This window comes from Lissotriton vulgaris, chromosome 5 (assembly GCF_964263255.1).
Source record: "Lissotriton vulgaris chromosome 5, aLisVul1.2, whole genome shotgun sequence".
NCBI classification, from domain to species: domain Eukaryota; kingdom Metazoa; phylum Chordata; class Amphibia; order Caudata; family Salamandridae; genus Lissotriton; species Lissotriton vulgaris.
Window position 1 is genome coordinate 1,062,008,168 of NC_141693.1, and position 21,195 is coordinate 1,062,029,362.

Below are 21,195 nucleotides of genomic sequence, written 5' to 3' on the forward strand. Positions count from 1 at the left end.
CAATGGTCTCCATTCTTCATATCTGTTAAATTCTGAAAGCAATACATTATGAATAGAGACATAGGGTCTTACTTACAGTTGGGCAAATGGAATTCTCCATTACATATCTGGGGGATGTCTCGTCCGCGATAGCACAAGTGCTTTATAGCATGTGGCACTTGTAATATGGTGGACCATAGATCTGTCATATTTTGACTGAGTATCCTGTCCGCTAAAGTCTAAATAAAACCCAATATCTAGTTATTATTGAGTATCAAGCCATGAGTGGCTCCTTTTTGTGCTTCCGATTTAGATATGGAGAAATGTAACAAATTTGAGAATTGTTTTTTCATATTAAGTAGTATTACATTTTCCAAAAGTAAACATGGAACCTGATTGTATTGGGCTAACTGGATATGCTGAAAATGTTAACAGTGCAAAAATCAATGTTGTGTTGGTGATCGGATATGCACATAATCAGTACATGTTTTTTTCCAATGGAAGTTTGTAATGATTTTGAGAGGAGTTGCTTTAACCCTGTCTAATCATGCTACTACATTTTTAGAACAGTTTCCAAAAAACACCAAGACATAATATTACATTTGTCCAAAGCCTGTGCTTTTTCTTTACCACTTGCTCCATTGTAATCTTTTATCTGTAGTGCCCCTTTCAAAAGGAATCTGTTCATTACTGAAGGATTGTGCAATTGAGGGAGCATTCAAGTATAGGACACTGAGGCCAAATTTTACCACTTCTTTTGCTATCGTGAGACCTGATGGTGTGTGAACACAAAGCATGGAAAATATATTGGGTTGGACGTTCTTTAAACTTGGTATAACTAAACTATACTTATATACGTGGCTGATCGGCCAATAAGTCTCCTCCATTTCGCCGGGGCTCTGCTGTTATGGGTCCGATAGCGCCGGGACACTCTGCTAGAGTAGCTGAGCGCTCAATAAAACACCAGCTAACATAACATAACCTAACATATCCACAGAATGTGAGCAGCGGGAAAACAAGCAAAGGACAAATATCCACTAGAGAACTGATTGAGGTCATTGCATTGTGTTACATTGACAAAAACAAAATCCAGAAGTTAATAAAGGCTTTTGTGACCTCCATGTTTTGGCCAGATTTAAAGTAGCAAAGTAGAGATGAAAGATTTTTAAAGCAATTACAAACGCCCACTTGACAGTGGTGCAAAGAGAGCATTGTGACTTCGAGATTTGATTTTTAATGATATACATTACTCTAAATTCATGTATGACTTCCCCTTTGAAACTTAAGTTCACAATTGAAGTTCGTGTATCTGGATTGACTCATATCACATTTCTTCGCAAAAGCTCCTTTGAAGCAGATGACTTCAAAATGCAGCACCGATATTTAACAGACTGAAAAATATTAGTTTCAAACATGTTATCATAGAGCTTTTGTGGGGCTTTTTGGTACTGCACTATGAACATTTTGCAGCATATACTAAGATATCAAAACTTGGATGCCCCGATTGCCTTAACTGCACCGATACTCTACATTAAGCTCGACTCTAAATTAGGCTGCATTTTTAAATCATGATACTAAAGACACAGTGCAAAGCAAGACACTGCAAAGTAATTTCCTGCACATTTATATAACCAGTTACACAAGAAAAACTGAAAGAAATGAACACATATCTCAAGTGATAGTGTACATTTTAGTAAATCAAACTGGATACATTTTCCCCCATAACAAAACAGTTTGAAAAGTGAAAAAAGAGACCCTTTCAAATTAACTATATCAGGCATTATATAAAAACTCAATAACAATCTCAGAAGTGCTCATTATTATTGAAGTTGCAGTAAACAGCAAGTAAAATTTAAATTCACATTTTAGATTCTATCCTAATTAAATTTCAGTTTGACTTTGAGGCAGTTTCAGTAATTGTGTGTTTTTGTTTTTAGAAAGATAATGCAATTTCAATGAGCTCAGTCCAGCTGCAGTACCCATATCCCCTGCCAGAGGGCCTCACCTTACTTTAAAACATTATTTATTTTTAGTGTCCGTCTAAGAACTACCATCAGCTTCAAGATCTAAGGATTAATAAAACAGTACTTTTGATTTCGGTAGACTGGTTCAAAATGTAATTTTGAATCTTCTTGTCCAACTATTGGTCTATGATCACAGTGTAAGTTGTGGCAAGACCGAGTCAAATGTAACTTGAAGATTTGTCTTACAAATCCAGTGCTTCAAGTAATATATTCAATATAAGCCACATATGGTTCTTTAAAACCGTGGCACATTCTATCTTTGATGTCCCTGTTGATTGCACAAAGTCTTATAGGATGCTGAACACACAAACACACACATAACAGCAAACCCAGCTGTACCAGAACGTCTGAGCATTGATATTGCGTATTATCTAGCTAAGCGGCACTGTGGCATTAGATGCTAAACATCACATGCAAATGGCACAGTGTGCACCCAAACATTGAGGATAACAGATATGTGGTCACTGCTGCTTTACATATATTTAAAAAATACTGTATTTTATCAACACAGCACTTTATCCTCTGACTACACAATTTGTAGCTTTCCATGGGTGTCAAATCAAAATGGCCTCAGCATGATCGCAATTTTTGCTATTTTCCTCAAATAGGACTCACTTTGGATTAAAACAGAGAGGCCTGAAATGGCTTCAAGGAAGCACCTCCAAGGTGGTAATGTAAAGCAGCTTTCTAACAAATCCTTTGAACATAATGTTAAAACATGTATAAATAATTATAAATTATTTTTTATAAATATGTGCTGTTTTCTGTACTGTGCATGCTGCACCTTCAAATAATGCACTTAATATTTTGTTGCATTTGTGTTGCTAAAGTGCATCAATTGAAAATAATGAACAACTTCTTCATCATTATTGTAACAATCAAAGCAAGTTACCTACCCTCATGTGTTTCCATCCATGGTTCACACCTTTGGAATTATTTCTCCCTGCAGAAGGAGCTGGGACCCTTTGAACAAAGGCTAAAAAGTTGAAATATATTATGAATGTCAGAGACCGCCTATGCACTTGCTACCTCCCATGTGGCAACATGAGCACTCGTCGTGGCGAAGTTTCAGACCTTCCTAAGTTCTGGAGGAAAACTGAACTTAATGCAGCCCTCAAACCTACAACAATATACCTGTTTGCTGTGTTGTGTTACAAGAGACTGCCTAAGAACACTCTCTAAGGGATTGGTATTATATTTTATGTTTGAGGACAAAATGGGGTCTTTCAATAAGAAGACAACAGAGGGTAAATATTTTCAAAGTCATAGTCTGAAACTAAAATGACTATGCAGCTCTTTCTACATTGATCTAACTATCTTCATGTTAAGCAGATTAGTCCTATAGCATAAGGAATACAACAGAAAAAATAACCTATTGGTTCAAATACTATTCTTTAAATGCAAAGTAAGATGTCAGAGGAGTGGTGCTTGTGGATCTCTTCTTGTCAGACCTTATGAAATGTTCTTCTGCACATTGCTTAGTTAACAAAGCGAATCTTTCAATCTGATGGTAGGCTGAGGAGGGACATTGTAACCTAATTACCAAAGCTCATTCGTAACCACAGAAAAAGCCAGAGGTGGTTTCTACTAGAAGCAGGCATATGAAGAAGAGATAGGTTTATTGTAGACCGAGAACATAGTAATTGACCACATTCAGAGTACATATACTAAGGTTGGTAGGGCTCTTAAATACGCAGGCAAATCGAGAGCTACTGTGTCAAGGATGTATATTTTGGTGAATATTTTTTGAGTAAATGAAGCCATTCCACAATATCAAGAACCTGGCAAGAAACTGTATTGATTAGACCACTGCTCTTCTGTGTTGCTTTCCTTGGTATAGCACATTGAAATGATCTAGCAAATCCCCCACAGTTTCTAAAAGATTGGGATGACAATTTTAAACCCTTTGTGAAGCAATATGTGTAATTTAGATTGGATATCATAGCTTTAGAAGTGCTCAACTCCTCTCTTGGCTGGTCCTTATTCTTGACACAGGACATAATGAACTCAGCACTGAAAGGCATGTTTGGTGAAGCAAGAACTAGTGTCCCCGATTTAGAGCCCATTCCTTAACAGAGCCCCATGTTCATAAAGCATTTTAAATTTACCCTGATGAGGAAACCATTCTAATTGCAACACCTCATACTTCAACATTTTTGAGGGCCTAATACTTCCGAGACTATTATGGGATAGATAATTGGGTCAATTCACATCTTACTCTTCGGCTCCATATCACCTTCTTTTGAGAACCTGAGGAGGTTAAGAAATACTGATTACAATGAGAGTGCATTACCTTCTTGGACAGAGGGCACCCCTCAGGCTTCACTTTGTAAAACATAGTTGTCATTCCCACACAGTTTGGGACTTTCTTGCTTGGCCCAATATAAAGCAATCCTCCATTTAGGTATAAATGAATGACTGCTCTCTCATCACAAAATGCTGAGAGGTGTATGATATTGGCAAATATTTATAGTACTGATGGGAAACCAATTGCAAGAGCCTGGAACATGTGATGGGAAATTTTATTCTGAAATATGATGCCCTTTATCTAAGAAGGATGGATTGGTGTATGTAAATAATGCATTCATTTGATGTATGCATCCAATCGACACCCCATTTCATGGCTTAACCTTAACTGTTCTGAATAACAGGATGAAATGAATGGTCATCTCTGATTGACTCAGTATACCTGGATTCATCCTTGTGGCGAGGACTTCTGTGGCCACGCAAGTATGCAACTTCATTTGAAGGAGCAGCGGGTCTGCTATTTTTTTGTTTCATTGGAGAGGAAAGGGAGAAACTGCTGAGTCGAAGGTCATTGTCCGCTAATCACCTCCAGAGCACAGTCGCGCAATGCTATCATCCATTGCTGATGGGGAAGAAATGTGCCCTCTGGCTGATTATGGGTTTGGCTGCACTCTCACTGAGACGTTTCATGTTGATGGTTTCGAAGCTAATGGTTTAACAGCAGATTGAGAGATCTGGAATGATTTCCCTCGTCTCTTCATTGATTAAATGCTCTTTTCAGAGACACAGATCGCCATTATGGAATAAACCTCAGCTCAGTCACTAGAAACATCAAGACAAGCCTCTCTCCTCAATGATCTACCAGTAGACAAAGCACTAGCCAAGATTGTTGCAGTTTTGACAGTGATAGAAATGTATTTAAACCAGGTGAAGTCACAAGGAAGGTCTCGCCTCTGCAGCCATCCCATTTCTGCTCATCTTTTGATATCAGATAGATTTTTGAACCCTGCATAAGAATACTATATCACTCTTCTTCTGGCTAACACTATAAGACACATTCTGACAGGCCATACCACTGACTTTGAGGTGAGTGAATGAATTCTACAACCAATATCTCCAGATACAAATGAGGAATATTAGATGGTAAATAAGAAAGAAACATTTAAAGAACCAGTTCTGATTTTTTTCAGCAGCAAACATTCAGTTCTACATGGAGTTCAATCAGCAATCCCTTTCTGTGGCTGTCTGGCCTTTGATCCTATATTTCTCTAATAGATTATTTCCCGATTAACAGACTGTGCTAGAGGACATTCAGCAGAGGGGTCAGTCTGATTGAATGATTCTTATCAGGACCTATGCCACCAATGGTAATCTTCAATGAGGATCTGCACACACATGCTGGTCTTTAGAATCAGCTCTGGTTTCCCCTTCTAGCAAGGAAGGAGGGACAATCCAGCAAGGATGTTATGATGGCTTCTGTTTTATTACAAAGTTTTCTTAACATATTCAGATCCTTAGCTGTACCACAGAATGCTTGACTCCAGAAATTGCATCTTTGATCTTTTGGTAGATATCCATAAAAGGATAAACTGTCAGAAGTACACCCAGAGCAGTAGTGGGTTGAAAGATGGCACCCTTATTAATAACTTGATTTCCGTTATTGTTCCTGAAACCTCACTGATCGGAAATGAACAATAAAATTCTTCAAGGTACAAACAGGAATGACAGGATCTTCATCACCAGCAGGAAATAAGAAATGAAGTTGTGCAAGGAAACGAGAAGTGTGAGCAAAAGGCATAACCCTGTTTTTCCCTTTTAGCCTTTGTAAAAAGTGGTCTTTGGTGCAGCTGAAGGAAGCATAATTTCTTAAGGTGAGATGTCACAGATAAAACCACATGGGAGACATACATTAGTATAGTTGAAATATTCAGAATAACTAAATCACTACTTATTAGTACTGCAATCAAGCAGATAATTATTATGTATTTCTCTATTTAATACTGTCCAGCAGAGAATATAGTATTTCTAATAAAAAATCACAAAAAACAACCCTTGTTCTTAATTTCTACAGTCTATACATCACACGCACCACGTGTGGTAATAGTGGCCCTGCAGAGCAATTATAGCTGCAGACCATAATTGCTCTGGAACACACCTCAGGTTACTTCTTCTATTTAGTTTTTTTATATGGACTCTTCTAGAACTTTGCATTAGCCCAGGCACCAGCAGACCTACCACTAGGGTGCACCCCAACCCAAAGATTCCAATTATTTAGGAAGGAGCTGAGGAACACTGGTACCAGAAGCTCTTCAGCTCCGGGTCTAAACCATATGAAACATCTCAGTAAGTCCCAATGGAATTAATTTGCATACTAACACAAAAACAATAAACAAACCTAACTTCTAAAGGACATTTTTTACAAATGCACGATGCCCCTACATACAGTACTTGCTGTAAGGCAATCCACTACCTGTCATCCCTACATACAGTACTTTCTGTATGGGAATCCAGTACCTGATGCCCTTATATACAGTACTGGTTGTATGGGAATCTACCACTCCAAAAAGTCTAAGTACCTCATATTTTATAGGTGGAAATGTAAAAATCCTTTGCCCCTGCTCTCTTAAGTAACACAGGAGCACGGACGAATGGATAACTAGTGTAATGTTATTTTATTTTACTGAAGTTGATAAGACACTGAAACCTAGCATTTAATTAGTTATGGGGCTTTCCAAACGTCATTAAACGGGTTTGCAAGTATGCTTTTCTTGTCCCATCTAAGCACAGGGTTCATAAATGTAGGCTCCACAGTCTGTTTCACCTTTACCACACCCTTGCTGCCTTCTAGATCAGTGTACATCGCAGATATATAATATTCTTTTTTTCTACCTCAAATTAAAGATGGATGGATAAGGGGAACATGCACACCACGTCTGTCCATGTTGTCACATTTTGGGTCTAACTAAATATCACGTATTCCCTGTTTTGCCCTGAAATTACACCAGGCATGTTTTCCAGTACAGATGTTTTGAATTCAAGTGGGCACAATACACACATTGGGCCTTACGAGTTTGCAGTTAACTCTTTCCTGGTAAACAAAGCCATTTCAAGCCACAAAATGAAATCTGAAAACATAAAAACAAATATCTTGAGCAGATTCCGAATGAAGGAATGACTCTGTAAACACTGATTCTTCCAAAGGCTTCAGCCAAGTGCCGTCTGGATAGTACGCCCTTCTTTCCTCAGCACTGAATCCATTAGAGAGACCTTACTTTATTGTAGTTAATATTTAACTTGTAGTAACAATATAAGCATTTTTTTATCAAAATGGCAGTGTAGCATGTCACCAAAGGAGATCTTTCAGTCAATCACACCAAAAGCCAGGCCCTACAGTACAATACATATGTAAAGTAAGTGCTGCAAAGCGGGCACCGGAAGCTGGCAAGATGTCAGGATAGGACAGGCAAGATGCTGAGGGGCTCCAGGAGGGTGGCACGCGTGAAGCTCAGTACCCACACCTAGGCAAAGTCTAAAACATACATGGACTATTTATAAAACTGAGCTCCTGCATCCGGGCCATGCTTGTGTTTGGTTCCATGAATGCTTGGCTTACTCACGATTGTGTTCCATGTGCTTGGCACCAAGGCTCTGGTATCACTGATGCACGGGAGCGAGCAGGAAGAAGAGCTAAGGCTTAGATGCACACCCTGCAGCAGTGTTCACTACCCCGATATGCTTCTGAGCAGGCGTCTCGTGGGAAGGCACGTTTTGGTTTACTACAACTGACCATGATAGATGGGGATACCCTGTTGCATAAATGGTTAACAGTTCCACAAAATGCGTTCTTTTTTCCTTTTTACATACATTGCTTTACAAAATCTCTTCACCAGTTCTATCTGGAACTCAATTTTTTCCAAACATGGCAGCTAAACTACTGTTTCCATCCTCTTTTGAAACTGCTTCCGAGAACCAGCACTTTGCTGGACTTAGTGTAAAATACCTCACATATATATATATATATATGTATATACACAGCTATTATATAAATTAGTAACGCACAGTTCATTAGTTCTTTTTTTCTAAATAATTTGAAGGCACCCAGCCTTTGAAAGGTCGGCCGCCACCGAGGATCTGGCAGTACCACCAGCCATTTGGGTTTTTCTCCAACACTTCCATGGAGACCCCTTCTTGGAACCCTGCAGTCTCGTCATCCCCCTCATAGTCCGCAATGGAGACGTAGACCTCCTTGAGGTTATTGTGAATGAACTGAGATTTCTCAATTGGTTTCGGTCGGACAGCGGAAACTGGAATCCCATTTCGCTGAGGGGGCTGGGCTGGGCTTTCTGGCCTGTCCACGGCTGACCTGTCTACTGGTTTCACCTTCGCTTCTGTTCCCTGTGGTCTTACCGTGTTAAACGAGGAGTTCCGACGGACAGGCCTCAAGTGGTCTGTGGAAGACAAAGACTCATTCCTTCGCAGAGAGCTACAGATATTGTTTTCTTTGGGTGGCACAGACACAAAAACTGACTGTGGCCTCACTGCAGCTTGCCGCACTCCATTTCTCAACTTTACAGCAGCTGTGCCTGAGTGTTTAGCAAAGCCTCCAGGGGGTCTGGATGGAATTGGTGGTGTTGCTCTTTTGTTTTGGTTGATGATATTTAAAGCCTGGACTTTTTTCTCAATTTTCTCCAAACTATTTGATTTTTCATTTGCTTTTGTCGAGCTCGAGCAGGGTTCAGATTCGGGAGCAGGGTATTTGGGTGGTTTGTGATCTTTGAGTACTAAGTAATGGGAAGGGGCCCATCCCATTGAATCGCCATGCTTTATATACCACCACCCACTCTCTTGTTTCTCTAACACTTCAACTTCAACTCTTGCTGGAAAACTGATTTCAGTCTCTAAAACCTTCTGATATGCACTTGTAGTAATGTAGGCAGTACCCTTGGAATCTCCATCTTGCTCGGTTTTGACTTGATGGCTGGAGCAAAAAACAGGACTTGAAACAGATGTAGTAAGATCCATGGAGCATCTTCTTGGCAGCTCATCAATATGCTCAGTGCCTGAGCGTGGGGGGCTTTCAGCCTCTTCACTTTTTGAAGCTTTAAGTCCACTCTTGAGTTGGCCTGTCGGTCTCAGTTGCCGTCTTAAAGTGCTTATATCCATTTTTTCTTGGCTTTGCGAATCTGCCTTGCTAAGGAAAGGCTTAGGCCTAACTATCGGCTTTGCTCTTGCAGACTGGATTTGTGCTGCTTTTTGTTCCAGTTCTTTCTTTGCGCTAATTTTTGGCACATTACGCAAACCGGCATCTGAAGCGGACCTGGGCTTTGTTTCTTCACTTTTTGAGGTTGAATCCGGTTTACCTACTTCAGGCTGAATCATTTTTTCCACTTTGAACCTGACAAGAGAGGATTTTGGGGAAGAAGAAACGGGGGAGCCTCTGCTGATCAAAGACAACGAAGAGCTCTTGAAGGAATCTGAATCTCCACTTGACTCTTTACTCGATATGGCATCCTCGGCACATTGTCTGAACCCATCGTTTTCATAAATGTTCTCATCTTCATGTGTCACATCCTCCAATGACTCTCCTACTTTGAATGTTGCCCTTGGCTGCTGAGACACATGAGACGGCTTGCATGCCTGAAACATTTTTTCAAACGCAGAATCTTGACTTTGAGATAAGTGGTCAGCCTTGAAGCTGTTATTCAGATCAGGCTCAGAGTCAAAGCCCATAGCAGGGATATCATATTCTGGTTCCTCATAATACTGCTTTGATGGAGAATCTTGGATTTCTCCTATGGATCCATTTCTAGGAGTCGGTCCATCCTCTGGCTCTTTCACCTTGCTCGGAGGTGCAGGAGGAGGAACTTTTGGCCTTGTCAGAGTGCTAGTTCTTCTGTTTAAATTAGGTTTCTTCCTCTTATCAATGTAGGAACATGGTGCCCAACCTTCTTTTTCTCCAATCTGTACATACCACCAACCACCGGAGTTCTTATCAATCACCTGAAAATACATTAATACCGTTTTTTATTTGTACTTTTTACAAATAGTAGTAGTTTTACAAAAAAACTTTTCGTGTTTAGTTCCCAGCACTTACATCAGCTTTTTGTCCACCTTGAAAACTAATTCCATCAGAGATACAGGACTGAAACTCTGCAATAGTGTAGTATTCCACTTCTACCGATGGAGGCTCAGGAGGCTGTGGCAATTGAAATCCCTGTGGGAGAAGCAGAACAAACGAATTAGTTGGAATCGTACAGTCTATGAAGTCTAATTTCATAATATTGCTCAGAATAAAAACAATATACCAAGAGTCTTCCAAACGTTTAAGAAGGAATGGAAACTGTACTTTAGAAAAACTCATGTGCAAAAAATATGCAGCAATGATATAATGATTCTTTTCAGGAAACCTCTGAAAACATCAAAACAGGCTGCTAGGAAGTCAGTCAACTCCCGCCTGCCATGCCAGGCACATCCATGTTCCTTCTGTGATCTTTCTATGAAGGTTTACAAAATCTGTGTTGTATCACATTCTGCAATGAAGAGAAGATGCTTATTTCTCTGCCAGTACGGAATACTTCTTGCTCCCTATATAACGTTGCAGGTGGCACTCTTTGGGCATATAATTGTACTTTTGGCCATGCGAGTCCTCGTTTGATCCTTGGGTTCACAGGTTTATGACATAATGGCAGTTGTTGCCAATAGGGGGGCACCACTGACAATGGATTTGCCCTCTGGTCATATGTTGTCAATTCATAGGTACTCTTAAACGTAGCAGGACAAGGAGATTTGGGCGTTAAAATATACAATCTCCTATACAATAGAACAATTTCAAAGGGGTAACCTGCTTTGATGTAAACGTCTAGGTGATATATTAAGGACCTAGAATGTAGTGCCTCAATAGGAGCATCTGCTCTTAGAAGCAAGTGCCCTCACCCACCTGAAGGTGGCATGCTTCATCATCAGGCCTGCTCCTCGGGCTGGTGCTGCAATGCACAACGGGCCCCAAGAGTGGGCACATTGTTGGAGATCTTTAGATTTGCCGGAGGAAACCTGGGAATACTAGTGTATCCCAATATATGGGTGAGGAGATTGTAAGTGAATCTGGGTTAAAATTGACTATAGATACTTTGTAGTCTGTTTTAACAAATGTAAGGGAATATATATAAAAGCTAAAAAGAATTTGGGAAACTAAGGGACATAATGATCTTCGTTCCTCCTCAGCAAAACCGAATTAAGGTGTAGGAAAGAATGCGCAATCAAATGAATTCAAATTAATATATCACCTGGAAGTTTACATTGGAATGGGCTACTCCATTGAAATAGTCAATTCATAGGCATACATAGGCCTAAAATGGCACTTTTTGGATGTGTTGGCACTTCAGTACTATAATGTGGGGATTCCTATGAACTTCTGGGGCATAATATGGCACGTTTGGGAATGAGGCTGGCACAGATAATAGAACTATAAGGCCATGCTTTCGCTGCACATGCTGGCATCTGTTTGACTTATGTGCCCCTCCTCTGCCATATGATGGCCCTCTTTTTACATATAATGACAACCTTATTTAAACTCTGAACAGTTTACATACAGTTTACATACTGCTACAATACACGACATAGACTTGCAAAAATGAGCTTTGGTGTTTTTCTCTTTCTTTTGTTAATGTCTCATTGATACATTGCGGTTAATACAGTCATAAAGCAATGGATATGTACTCTCTAATGTTGTTACTTTCCAATAGAGGACACTCCTCTAATAAATCCACTCAGAAGAGTTATTGTAACCAGCAGATAAGCTGTTTAAAGTTTGTTATTTAAAATGTTATATAGGATGATACACTGAGCTGTGTGGTGATATCATCCCCTCATGCTTCATGGTGGACTTAATGGTGTAGTAATGTGGCAAATGTGGCGCAGTGTCACCTTGTGGTGGTAAAGGAGGATGGTCAAAGTAGTCTTAAACTCTTTAAAAAATCTTTGTGGCAATACACACATAATTTAGTGAGAAAGGAGAGTCTTAAAAAACTATAAAGTTCTTGGCAACGCACACATAGTTTAGTGAGAACAGATATACCATACATGCATCATCATTGTGCCAGGACACTTGCCAGAATATAGAACCACGGTAGATGACCAGCCATCACATGACAATAATCTACCCTGCGACTAGAGCATCACCTTGTGGATTGACCACCACTGCACAATGATGATGCATGTATAGTATATCTTACTACACCACTAAGTCCACCATAAAGCATGAGTGAATGATATCACCACACAGCTCAGTGTATCATCCTGGTAAACAGTCTAAATATCGACTTTTTTTCCGACAAACAAGAATATCGAGTTTCAAATATCGGAAGGACAGAATATTGAAATCAAGAATATCGACGACCAGAATATCTACCTGAAGGTAAGAAATATTGTTTTTGTTAATATCGATGTTACTAATATCGATATTAATATTAGTGTTATGTTTCTTATAATGCATTTTATATGTTTGTTTTTATAATTGTTGTTAATTATTGTACTAGTTTTAAAATATATGTATTACATTTTTAGAAATTGTACTAGTTTTAAAATATATGTATTACATTTTTAGAAGTTAGTAATCATTTTTTAAAGTAAATTATGCGTTTTAGTACCGCAGCGGGTTGTGGGTTAATAGGGAAATATGGTGGGAAGTAATTATAGTAAATTAATTAAATATTTTTTAGTAATAATAAATATTTTTAAATACATTTTGCGTTTCAGATCAGTAGCAGGTTGTGGGTTTATAGGGGAATAGGGTGGGAAGTAATTTAATTGGAATTAAGTAAATATTATATTTTAATGTATTCGTATTGATAAATATTTATATGTTAATTATTAATTGGTAATTATTTTTTAGTAATTGGTAATTCATTTATTAATTGATTAATTGGTAATTATATTAAGTGCATTAATGTATTATTGAAGTGTGTTGTGAGGCTATAGGGTAATAGGGTGGGAAGTAATTTAATTGTAATTAAGTAATTATTTATTTTAGTGTTGAGTATTGATAAATTATTGTTAATCAATTATTAATTGGTAATACATTTTTAATAATGAATCTATATTTTTAAATTAATATATTGTTAATTAATTATTGATTGTAATTCAATCAGATTTTTTATAATTTATTGGTATGTATCAATAATTTATTGTTAATTATTAATGGTTACATGTTTTTTTAATTATTGTTTTTTAGTATTGAAAATTAATTTATGTTTATTTTATTATTATTTGTTAATACATTTGTAATAACTATTTAATTGTATTTATTTTAATTAATTAATTGGTAATTATTTTTAAATTATTAATTGGTATTGTTAATTAATTTGCTGTAATTTAATAATTAAATTATTTTTTTTTGGTACAAAAAAGTATTTTGATTATTAGTAAGTTATTTTGACCCCTACCATATCCAACACTTTCCCTACTGTTGCACCCTCTGAAGTTGGAATAGTAATTTTAACCCCTACGCTATCCAACACCTTCCCTACTGTTGCACCCTCTGGAGTTGGAATAGTAAAATGTACCCCTACGCTATCCAACACTTTCCCTACTATTAAACTCTCTGGAGTTGGAACAGTAATTTTTACCCCTACGCTATCCAATATGTACTGTTCTAGGTAATGTAGTGTATAATTTATTTAAAATTATTTTTTTCAATTTGTTATATATAGTTTTGATATTGTTATTTATATTATCTTTGTATGTGTATGTATGTATTTATAATTTATTAAATGTTTTTTTAATAATTTATAAGTTATTAGAGTAATTGTAAATATTATTAAGTATATATATTATATTTTATATGTATGTTTATTTTTTTTACATATGTATTACTCATAATTTTGAACATATTTGTAACTATGTTTATTTTAATTATATTATTTATTTAATTTTATATTATTTTTAAATATTAAAAAGACCAATATTTTTTAACTATTTTTTACAATAGTTTTTTTCTCGATATTTTTGTACTTACCTTTATGTAGATAGGACTTCGATATGCTTGACATCGATATTCCGCCTCTGATATTTTTGACATGGATATTATGTCAGACATTCTATCATCCTATAAAACATTTTAAATAAGAACATAAGTTACTTACCTGTAAACTGTGGTTCTCCAGTATTGGTGTCTTTCATAGATTCACATGCTTGAATATTCCCCGTCGTCGAAGTGGGAGTCCCACGGTACATAAAATAGCAGTAATATATGCATGTATATATGAGAAATATTATAAATAAAATATACATACATATAATGCAATAAAAATGTAAACTTAAAAAAGTACCATAGAACAGAATAGGCCCATTGAAAAGCCCAAGGGAGAATTCACTTTAGTAACTTATAGGAGTCATTATGTGTTGGTCCACATTCCAGCCAATCAGGCTGTAGCCTCCTCTAGAACCTTCTCCTCAGAAGCCCAAGTCCTCAGATTTTCGTAGCACAAGTAAGTATAAATGCTTGAGGAGAAGAGAGCCTCTGAGGGGAGGATGGGAGGGTCGCATGTGAATCTATGAAAGACACCAATACTGGAGAACCACAGTTTACAGGTAAGTAACTTATGTTCTTCTCCAGTATTAGGGGTGTCTTTCATAGATTCACATGCTTGAATAAGAATAGAAAGCAGTAAAACATACATTAGTCATAAAGGAAGATACAAATTAAGTTTAGGCATAACTTATCACTTAATAAGCAATAAAAAACCAAAACATGACAATACCTTTATGACTGGAGGCGGGTAGCAACAGAGGCTCACCTTTAATGGAAAAGATTCCGCAGCACCGCTTGACCCACTGCCGCATCCGCGGCATCTGTTGATTGCAGGCAGTAGTGCTTCGTGAAAGCATGGCTGCTGGACCAAGTAGCAGCTCTGCAGATTTGTCTTAGAGGTACCCCCGCAAAGAGGGCAGCAGAAGTCGACACAGCTCTCGTGGAATGAGCTCGAGCAGGAAGGGGCTTGCCAGCCCGTTGATGACAATAGGATATGGCAGACGATATCCATCTGGTGATAGTCTGTTAAGTTACGGGTTGTCCTTTGCATACTGGGCCATATGCAACAAACAATTGATCAGACTTTCTGAAGGCAGCTGTGCGTTGAATGTAAAATTTAAGATAGCGCTTGTAAAATTTAAGATAGCGCTTCACATCCAGAGTGTGTAAGGAGCGCTCCGCTGCAGATTGAGGTGCAGGGAAGAAAGTCTTAAGAACAATAGGTTCATTGAGATGAAAGTCACTGGGAACCTTAGGAATAAAACTGGGATTTGTTCTCAAGGTAACAGCCTCGTTGGAAAATTGCAAAAACGGTGGCTGTATAGTAAAAGCTTGAATGTCGCTGACGCATCTAGAAGAGGTCAGAGCAAGTAACAGAGCCACTTTCCACGTGAGGAACTTCAGATTGGAAGAATGGATGGGCTCGAATGGAGGCAAAAGCAGCTGAGACAGAACTAGGTTGAGTCGCCATGAAGGTGGAGGCCGACGGATTGGAGGAAACATCCTAAAAAGGCCTTTGAAGAACTGTCTTATGATCCTGGAAGAGTACAAAGATGTTATGCCATCATGACGGAAACGAGAGATAGCAGCCAGAAAAACCTTAAGGGTGGAGTGAGATAGTCCTGATTTTGCTAGCGACAAAAAGAATGGCAAAATTTGTTCTGGCTGAGCACACATGGGATCTAGTGATCTAGTGGAACACCAAGCGCAGAAACGCTTCCATTTCAGCTGGTAAGTTTTGACAGTAGATTGTGCTCGAGCATTTGATAGCACTGCCCTACAATCCTTGTCGATATTCATGTGTGTAAATTCATAGTACTCAGGTTCCAAGCATGAAGTTGAAGGTATGCTGGATCCGGATGGCATATTTGACCCTGATGCATTGTGAGAAGATGTGGCAGAGGATGCAACCGTATCGGTTGTGTCAGAGAGAATAGGAGGAGATCTGAGAACCAAGGACGTCTCGGCCATTTGGGTCCGATCAGGATCATCCGACATGGTTGGAATCTCATTCTGTGTAACAGACGTGGAATGAGCGGCAGAGAAGGGAATGCATAACTGAAGGCGTTCGACCAATTTATTGAAAAGGCATTCCCACTCGACTCCTTGTGTGGATGCCGGCTCGCAAACCTTAGACATTTCCTGTTGAGAACAGTTGCAAAGAGATCCAACTGCGGTCGGCCCCACTGTCGGAAGATGTACTCCAACGTTGGTTGGTGGAGTTCCCATTCGTGGTTGTCCGAGAGGGCTGTGCTGAGCGCGTCCGCCAGCACATTGGCCACACCTGGTACATGGATAGCTTGGAGATGTATTTGACGTTGTAGAGCCCAGTCCCAAATTTCCTGTGCCAGCTGTGATAGCACGAGAGATCTTGTGCCGCCTTGTTTGTTGATGTAGTGCATGCTGGTGGTATTGTCTGTCTTCACCAACAATGTCTGTCCCTGCACTACTCTTTGAAAGGACTTCAAGGCCAAGAAAATCGCCAGTAGTTCTAAGCGATTTATGTGCCAAGTTCGCTGAGACGCCGTCCACTTGCCTCTCACGGACATTCCGTTGAGATGAGCACCCCAACCTTCTAGGGAGGCGTCTGTCGTCAGTGTCAGTGTTGGTTGTTCGTCCTTGAATGAACGACCTGTTGCTATATTTGGAGGATGAGCCCACCACTCCAAAGCTATTTGTATGCGGGACGTTAGATGTATCTTGTCCTCGAACGACCCTGATACCTGCTTCCACTGGCTGTCGAGTTCTTCCTGAAGGACTCTCATGTGCAGTCTGCAGTTGGGAATCAGTTGAATGCACGAGGAAGCCATGCCGAGGAATGACTTGTACATTCGGACAGAAACGTACTGTCTTGACTGCAGGAACTGAACTTTCTGTAACATTCTGCTCTGACGTTCCTGCGAAACGAACACTTGCCCTAGCCGAGAATCGAGCGAGGCTCCTAGAAAGTCTCGTTGTTGAGAAGGGCGAGTGTGACTTCAGGCAATTGATGGAGAAACCTAAAGTTTCGAACAGGGATATGCAGACTTGTGTGTGTTCTTGTGTCAGTTGGAAAGTCCTGGCTTTTATGAGGCAATCGTCCAGATACGGATAAAACTGGATGCTCTGTAAGCGCAGGTAAGCGGCCACCGGGGCTAGGATCTTGGTAAATACCCTCGGTGCCGATCGAAGGCCGAATGGGAGGACCTTGAATTGGTAATGAAATTGGCCGACTGTAAAACGAAGGTATTTCCTGTGCCTGGTGTGAATAGGCACATGGAAATATGCATCTTGAAGGTCTATTGTCGAAAAGAACTCCCCTGGAATGAGGAAATTCAAGATTTGAAGCAGGGTTAGCATCTGAAAAGTCTTGGACGCGATGAACTTGTTTAGAGCCCTCAGATCCAAGATGGGGCGCCACTCTCCTGATTTTTTCTTCACTAGAAAGAAACGGGAGTAGAATCCCTTGCCGCGTTGACATTGCGGTACCAATTCTATGGCTCCTTTCCTGATCAGAAGCTGCACCTGGGCCATCAGTTCCTTGAAATGGGGAGAAGGTGGGCCCGAAGGCGGGCGAGCGGGGGGAAATTTCGTAAATTCCAGGGTGTGTCCTTTTGAAACTACATCCAAGACCCATCGGTCGTTGGTGATGTTCGACCAATTGCAGAAGAATTTCGAGATTCGACCTCCAAGATGCACAATCCTCTCACTGTTTTTTGCTGGTGTTCGCACCACCTCTGTAGTTGGACTTCCGCTGGTAAGGTCTGGAGGTGGATGAACGATTTTGGGACTGATAAGATCCTCTTTGTCTGTTGTCGTAAGTGTATCCTCTATATTGGCCCGTGCCTCGAAAAGTAGAGGTTCCTCCTCCTCTACCACGTGCCCCACGAAATGGCCTCTTTCTGTATTGAAGAGTTGTTAAGGACTTCGCTGTGTCCGTGTCTTTTTTGATGAGTTCCAAGGCATCATCAACGTGCTTACCAAACAGAGACTCGCCATCGTAGGGCAAATCAAGCACTCTGGATTGAACTTCCGGCCGGAAGGTTGTTGACTTTAGCCAGCCTTGGCGACACAAAACTGCAGCACCCGCCAATTGTCGGAATCCAGTAGAGGCTATATCGACGGCACAGTCGATAATCTCAGTTGAAATCTTTTCTCCCTCGAGAATGATGGCCTGTGCTTCCTCCCGGATGGAGTCGGGCATTTGGGGAAGTAGACCAGCGATCTCGGACCACATTTGACGGTCGTATCGACCCAGAATGGCTAAGGCGTTGGAAGCTCTTACCGTTGTCGCTGCCATTGTGGTAAATTTCTTACCAAGGGAGTCCAATTTGCGGCCATCCTGATCCGGGGGGGAAGTTAGGGGAATGGCTGGATTTCGAGACCTTTTTTGTGCCGCCTGAGTGATCACTGAGTCTGCTTTAGGCTGTGAAACTAAGCAGGCCGGGGAAGTAGGCGGCGCTTTATATTTTTTGTCCAGTCTAGGTAGAACGGCTGGAATGGAGTTATGACGTTCCATCAACTTCAGACCCTCTTCCCATATGTGGTCAATAATAGGAATGGTATGAGTTTGGCGTTGAGGCAAATCTTTAAAGTCATACAGAAAACATTCTGCTTGCTGCGTTTCTAACGTTAGGTGGAACCTCTTTGCTGCACGAACCATAAGGCTGTGGAAACTTGCGATATCCACTGGTGGCGAAGTTCTTGGTGATGTTGGTGGAGTAGAGGGTGTCTGTGCCCTATAATTGTCCCAATCCTGCATTTCCTCGTCATCAGTGTCATTATCTCCAGTGTTTTGTGGAGTTTGACCCTCATTATCTGTATCAGGAGCAGCACCTAAAGGAGACGTAGGTGCAATAGTCGCTTGAGCTCGAGGCCTAGGTGCTGGAGACTGTGGTTGAAGCACTGGAGACGGAGGGCGTGGAGCTGGAGCCTGGGACCGCTGCACTTGGGGTGCTGGGGAAGGCGGCAGCGATGGTGGAAATCTACGATTGTAGTCATCCAGCATATGTTGTAGGTTTTTCACCATAGACATAGGAATTTGTGTAAAGCGTTCGTAATTTGGTTTTTGCGTGCTATCCAATGGAAAAAGGACATTCCCATCTTCGACGGTATTATCCGCATACTCATCCTCATCGCTGTAGTCCTGACACTTTATATGTAAATCCGATGGACTGGTTGCTGGTTGATAAAGTTGATCCACTTCTGAATCATTTCCAGATTCCTCTGCTCCAGATTGAAATAATTTCTCCGGAGGTTGCGATCCACTCCTAATAGGACTTAACTGGATAAGTGGGACAGACTTGAGGGACGAAGTAGAAACTACTTTGAAGGTGGTAGCAGATTGCAGTGGTTGCTGTGTCGTCGACGAGCCCGTCGACGAGAGTTGTATAACTTTAACACCCTCTAGTTGTTTTTTCGTTGGCGCCGCTGCATCCGGCGTAGGAATTTTAATTTTGGTAGACGATGATTTTTTGGTCGTCGACGAGGCCGTCGATGGAATCGCAGTCTTTGCTGTCGACGAGGAAGTCGTCGGCGGAGCAGCCGTCGACGGGGGGGTTCATCGTCTGCGTCGATGGTATCGTCGACGGGGCTGTCGTCGACAAGGATCCGGTCGTCGACGATGAAGCCTTGGTCTTCGTCGGCGGGAGAGCCGTCGACGATGGATGCGTCGACGGTGGTTTCTTCGTCGACGGTTTGATTGACGAGATCATAATAATGGATGAGATGGGTCTCACCTCCTGGCTGCTCGTCGACGAGATGATCATCGTCGTGGCAGAACTAGTCGACATGGAAGAAGTAGTCGTCGACGTGGAAAATGCCAAAACAGACTTCGTAGACGCTGAAGACGTCGACGGACGCGTCGACGAGCCCGTCGACGAGCCAATGCCCGTTTTAGAAACGGAGGGCATGGTCTTGGGACGAGACGCCAGAGAACCAGGTCCCGTAGGCGCGCCCTGAAGCAAGTCTTGTGAGGAGACATCCTTGGAAGATCCCAACTTTTTACTCTTCTTAAGAAAAGGAGAGGGGACTTCAGTCTCAGACCCACGCTTCTGAGAGGTTTTCGAAAAACCAGATGACATACTCTCAGCATCGGACACGATGTTGTCAGATGATTTCAACTTCTGTAGCCACAGAAGGAGACGAGCCTCTCTGTCCCTCAAAGTCTTAGGAGGAAATTTGCGACAGAGTCTGCAGGTAGAGACAACATGGTCCGGATAAAGACAGTAAATACACTTACTGTGTGGATCCTCATGAAAAAGGCGAAGTTTCCCACAGGATGGACAAGCCTTGAACAGAGTTTTCTTTGAAGAAGACATTTTGAAGAAAAAATATGAAGAAACTTGAAGAAACTGAGCAGAGCTCAGGGAGACTCCCTTCACACGACGTGCGGTAGAAAATCTGAGGACTTGGGCTTCTGAGGAGAAGGTTCTAGAGGAGGCTACAGCCTGATTGGCTGGAATGTGGACCAACACATAATGACTCCTATAAGTTACTAAAGTGAATTCTCCCTTGGGCTTTTCAATGGGCCTATTCTGTTCTATGGTACTTTTTTAAGTTTACATTTTTATTGCATTATATGTATGTATATTTTATTTATAATATTTCTCATATATACATGCATATATTACTGCTATTTTATGTACCGTGGGACTCCCACTTCGACGACGGGGAATATTCAAGCATGTGAATCTATGAAAGACACCCCTAATACTGGAGAACAAACTTTCTTTGGGCTATGAATTTGTCTCCCGTCTTTCCTCAGGTTGCGACTTGCTTGCTGTATCTACTCTTTCCCTAGGTGTTACCATACCTACGCTCTCCCTATGATCCCATGGTCTCTCTCTCTCCAGTGTAAGCACGGCCATTCCCTACCCTGCATTAACCTTTCTTCTTCTTTGACCCCTTTCCTCTAGGTGCATTATTTTCCAGAAGGTA

General features: G+C 40.6%; 1 protein-coding gene across 4 annotated transcripts in view; it reads right to left on the reverse strand.

Moving 5' to 3' along the window:
* Positions 1 to 7,128: 7,128 nt before the first annotated feature.
* Positions 7,129 to 21,195, reverse strand: part of SH3PXD2A (SH3 and PX domains 2A) — an 842,113-nt gene continuing 828,046 nt past the window's right edge. For all 4 annotated transcript variants that reach the window (XM_086922729.1, XM_086922728.1, XM_086922730.1 and 1 more), the window contains 2 exons: positions 10,345 to 10,464; positions 7,129 to 10,250 (listed from right to left, as the gene is read on the reverse strand). In XM_086922729.1, the coding sequence (XP_086778855.1) occupies positions 8,316 to 10,250; positions 10,345 to 10,464 (2,055 nt within the window). In that variant the 3' untranslated portion in view covers positions 7,129 to 8,315. The remainder of the gene's footprint in view (positions 10,251 to 10,344; positions 10,465 to 21,195) is intronic.